We start from the raw sequence: 5207 nt of genomic DNA, 5'->3' as shown, positions 1-5207 counted from the left end.
CAATAGCAAGTGTCACGGCCGGTCACCGAAATTAATTATTGTTTAGTTGTAAAATTTTAGTAGCTAGTGTAATAAAGTTAAATAATTTAATAAACGTTGTTAGAGTGTAAAAGTTTTGAGCCAATAAATTAACAGTTGTGTAGAACAAAAATCGTGTAGTGAGTGCTTGAATAAAAGGAACTACTCGCATACTGGCGCTCTGGTGTGAAGTTAGGCAATAAGCTCGACTAGAAAGGGAGAGCGCAATTTTACGCTACTAGAATTCGGGATTCGCGTCGGACTCGCGGAATATCGCTATATTGGAGGTCACAACATTGGTGCCGTGACCAGGATAGCGTTCCCTTGAGATACCGACGCCGAGACGCCATTTGGACAATTGAATCGGTGCCATATTCAACTTTAACAAAGGTAGAGGCGCCATCGCGACTATCGTACAGGTGAATTCACTGGGCGCTGCCATCACGTTTTCGTACGCTAAACTTCTGTGTGCAGCTATAACGGTTTTTCGGGATCAAGGAGACATTGAATAATTATACAAGGCTTATTGAACAGGCCTACAAGGTGAGGACCTGTCCAATTTCATACATTTGTGATTTCATTTCTACCTGGTCATTTTTTGTGGTTCTACTGTCTCACTACTTCGACGGAGTTTTGGTGGCCGGATATTTTTTCATCGATTTGGTGCTATTGGGGACTAAGTCTGGACTCGGAAAGACGATCTGGAATTCAACTCGGTGGACGCAGGATTCTTGCAACCCTACGTGAACGCTTTGGGCTGTGCTGGTGTGCTGAATTCAATTTCGCGCGCCAAACGAGGGAAGCTGAGATATTTATAATACAAGGCCTATTAGACAGGCTCACCAGGTGAGTTCCTGTCCAGTGAACGATATTTTTCTCTCGAAGGTGCTTTGCTGGTTGCCTTTTACAGGTTTTGGCTGCTCTTCGTGATATTCATACGGTGCAGGGAGCATGGCGACGACGTCCAAAAAGTACAAGGAACTGGTGCGCAGCAGAAACTACGTGGTGCAATGCGTAGAGCGACTGGACCAATACCTGCAAACTACGAAAGGATTCGATGAGCAAGCAGTCAGGGTTCGCATGGAAAAATTTGAGCAGAAATATACGGAATTCGAGGAGATTCAAAACGACATCGAAGGCCTTGACGACAGTGAGGAGAACATAGCAGACCACCAGCAACTTCGGGCCGAGTTCGAGGAAAAGTATTACGAGGTAAGGGCAGGGTTGGCGCGAAAATTACCACAAGAGCATGCGACACCAAATACTACTATTACACATCCAAATCAAGCTCCACATGTTCAATCTTCCGTACGACTTCCTCAAATAAATCTGCCAGAGTTTGACGGCAATTTTCAAAATTGGTTACCTTTTCACGACACGTTTAAAGCCTTGATTGAATTATCTGAGGAACTCAGCGACATTCAAAAATTCCACTATTTGCGTGCTTCTCTGAAAGGCGATGCTCTTAAGTTGATAGATTCTTATGCGATGAGTGAGGCTAATTATAGGGTTGCTTGGGAAAGTTTAGTCGACAGGTTTTCGAACAAATATCTCCTCAAAAAGCGACACTTGAATGCCTTATTCGGTTACACTCGGATGAGGCGGGAATCAGCGGCTGGTTTACACGATCTTATCGACTGTTTTGAACGTAACACGAAAATTTTGGACCAATTGGGAGAGAAAACGATCGGTTGGGGAGCCATGCTGGTCCATTTGATGGTGTCGAAACTGGACGACGTCATGCAGAAACTATGGGAGGAAAATGTTACACCGGACAAAGAGCCATCTTTTGCGTCGTTGGTCGAATTTCTCAAAAAGCAAACTAGAGTTTTGGATGCGGTTTCGGTCGATCAACATATGTTTTCAACGGCAACATCGTTCAGTGGTAGCAAATTCCGTCCCACTAAAGTTTCGGTCAACTCGGCGACCGAAAATACTGCCTCAAACTGTTTCGCTTGCAGTGAGAAACATTGGATTACCAAGTGTGAAACGTTCGCCAGCCTACCGGTGGACAAACGGCTGCAGCTCACAAATTCTAAGCGTCTCTGCAGCAACTGTCTGGGGCGAAATCACTTGGCGCGAGATTGTCCTTCCAAATTTCGATGCAAAACGTGCTCGAAAAAGCATCATTCGTTGCTGCATCCTGGTTTTCCCGGTTCTGGTTCTACTTCTAATCCTAATTCAACTTCAGTAGCGAGCAACGTGAATTCTTCTGTTCCACCTACAACCGGTGGTGCTCTGAACTCTGGTGAATCGGTTTCTAGTTCGGTGGCATCAATCTCTTCTAATGTGGTGATGGGGCAACCTAGGTCGCACACGTTTTTGCTAACGGTATTGCTTAAGGTGAAGGACGTATGGGGAAGGACCCACCAAGCAAGGGCTCTTCTGGATTCTGGATCACAGGTCAACTTGATGTCTGAAAATCTGTGTAAATTACTTCAGTTATCACGGCGGGACAAGAAGGTGGAAATTACTGGAATTGGACGATCTCGGAGCTGTACAGCATATGAAGTTTCCACCACGGTTGAGTCTCGAGTGCAGAATTTCTCAACGTCAATGGATTTCTTGGTTTTGGGGCAGGTCACCAGCGACCAGCCATCTGTTTCGATACCGCTAGCTCATTTAAAACTTCCCCCTGACATGGTCTTGGCCGATCCCAGTTTCAATGTTTCTGGACCGATTGATTTAATCTTGGGTGCGCAGCAATTTTACGAGTTTCATGTACGCGATGGTGGCCGGCTGCAAGTGCGAAATTTCGACAATACGCTACCAGTATTCGTCAATACGGTGTTCGGATGGGTGGTGGCCGGCGAAGCTAAATGCATGAAGGAATCAACACTGGTTAGCTGTCACATCACGAAGCTAGACTCTCTTGAAAAGGCGATCGAAAAGTTTTGGATAGTCGAAGAACTACCGGTTAAAACCCCCCGCTCTCAGGAAGAAGAGGATTGCGAAACACATTTCGTGAACACGTTCACACGAGACGAAACTGGCAGATATATTGTGCGCTACCCTAAGCAGATGAATTTTGCAAAAATGATCGGTGAATCGAAACGAATGGCTTTAAGACGGTTTTTACAAACTGAAACACGGCTGGCAAAGGATTCAAATCTACGCTCGCAGTACGGGGACTTTATGAAGGAGTACATCGAGTTAGGTCATATGAAATGCATCGGTGGCGTGGACGACCTTAGTCTCGACGAAGGTAAAACGGTCTGCTATCTTCCACATCACCCAGTTTTTAAAGAGTCGAGTACTACAACTAAAGTACGGGTGGTATACAATGGGTCTGCTAAAACTTCAACTAATTTCTCTCTTAATGACGCTCTACTAACTGGTCCCACGATTCAAGACGACCTGCTCAGTTTGATGCTCCGCTTCCGAAAACATGCTATAGTTTTGGTCGCTGATGTTGCGAAAATGTATAGGCAGATTCAGGTTCACTCAGACGACACTTCGCTTCAACGCATTCTCTGGCGCTTCAATCCTTCGGATCCAATTCAGGTGTACGAGCTGCAAACTGTCACCTACGGTTTGGCCCCATCGTCGTTTCTCGCCACTCGTGTCTTGAAGCAATTGGCTATAGACGGCAGCCAAAAGTACAAACTTGGAGCAAAGGCCGTAGATGAAGACTTCTATATGGACGATTTTCTCTCGGGGGCGGACACGATCAAAGAAGCGATTCAGCTTCAAAAGGAAGTTCAAGCCCTATTGGCGGAAGGAGGTCTCGATCTACGGAAATGGTGTTCGAACTGCCCACAAGTGCTAGAAAATTTGCCCACTGAAGCACTGGGAGGAGAAACCACCCTGCACTTTGATCCCGAACAGAAAATTAAAACGCTTGGAGTAGGATGGACAACAGAATCTGATCAGCTTTGCATCGAAGTACAGCAAATTACTAACGACGGTTGTTGGACGAAACGGAACATATTCTCGGCGATTGCGAAACTATACGACCCGCTTGGATTGGTGTCTCCTGTCGTGGCATGGGCGAAAATCAAAATGCAGCATCTCTGGCTATCCACTGTCGACTGGGACGATCCCGTTCCGATGGATATTGCGACCAAATGGGAAGAATTCTCAACGCAAATGTCTTATTTGGAAGGCTACAAGATTCCTCGGTTCATTTTTCTGGTCGGTGCAATCTCTACACAGTTTCACGTTTTTGCGGATGCGTCCGAAGTTGGGTATGGTGCCTGCATTTACGCTCGTTTGACTGGCAAGGATGGGCAAATAAAAATTGAGCTCGTCGCGGCAAAATCACGAGTTGCTCCACTCAAACGGCTTAGTCTGCCGCGGCTTGAGCTTTGTGCTGCACGTCTGGGGGCGAGACTCTACGCCAAGGTTTCAGCAGCGCTGCGGTTGGAGGGGATTCCTTGCTGGTTCTGGTCGGACTCAACTGTCACTCTTCATTGGATTCAGGCACCACCTAACACTTGGCAAACGTTTATCGGAAATCGTACAGCTGAAATTCAGCAACTTACCCACGGCTACAGCTGGAATCACGTCAAAGGAACCGACAATCCGGCAGACCATATTTCTAGAGGAATGCTTCCTCAGCAATTTGTCATCAACAGCATCTGGCGCTGTGGCCCACCCTGGCTTTCAAAAAGAGAAGATTAAGTTAAAAATTTCATTCCTTGTGCAAAACTGTTCCATGTGCTATTGTAGTTTGTTTTGCTAAGTAAATTTGAACTGTCAAATTTAGGTGGCCGGCAATGTAGATCCACGGTATGGAAAGGGCTACTGTCGGTAACGTAGTTTTTGATAACCGTTGGTAGCAATCGTAGGGTAGGCGTAGTTTAGCCGAGACACATCATCTGCCATACTTAGCCAAAGACACGATTACAAGCAAATCAACCAATCTCTCTCAGCCCAATATTTCAATGCTTCTAGCCTCGTTATAAAAGGGCATTCCACCATCATAGAGCCCTCTTTTTCTTACTTACGATCAACCCAATAGCAAGTGTCACGGCCGGTCACCGAAATTAATTATTGTTTAGTTGTAAAATTTTAGTAGCTAGTGTAATAAAGTTAAATAATTTAATAAACGTTGTTAGAGTGTAAAAGTTTTGAGCCAATAAATTAACAGTTGTGTAGAACAAAAATCGTGTAGTGAGTGCTTGAATAAAAGGAACTACTCGCATACTGGCGCTCTGGTGTGAAGTTAGGCAATAAGCTCGACTAGA

The 5207-nt window shown here is 45.5% G+C and overlaps 1 protein-coding gene across 1 annotated transcript; it reads left to right on the top strand.

The window, feature by feature from the left end:
• Nucleotides 1-969: 969 nt before the first annotated feature.
• On the top strand, nucleotides 970-4641 carry LOC129728422 (uncharacterized). The gene has a single exon (XM_055686859.1). The coding sequence runs from the start codon at nucleotides 970-972 to the stop codon at nucleotides 4639-4641; it is 3672 nt and encodes a 1223-aa protein (XP_055542834.1).
• Nucleotides 4642-5207: the final 566 nt, after the last annotated feature.

Source organism: Wyeomyia smithii, chromosome 3 (assembly GCF_029784165.1).
Source record: "Wyeomyia smithii strain HCP4-BCI-WySm-NY-G18 chromosome 3, ASM2978416v1, whole genome shotgun sequence".
Classification (NCBI taxonomy): domain Eukaryota; kingdom Metazoa; phylum Arthropoda; class Insecta; order Diptera; family Culicidae; genus Wyeomyia; species Wyeomyia smithii.
Note: the sequence above shows the minus strand (reverse complement) of the source record. Positions and strands in the feature narration are given on the sequence as shown.

What these genes read in the sequence shown, in the direction of transcription:
- LOC129728422 (XM_055686859.1), top strand. Translation starts at nt 970, where the DNA reads ATGGCGACGACGTCCAAAAAGTACAAGGAACTGGTGCGCAGCAGAAAC.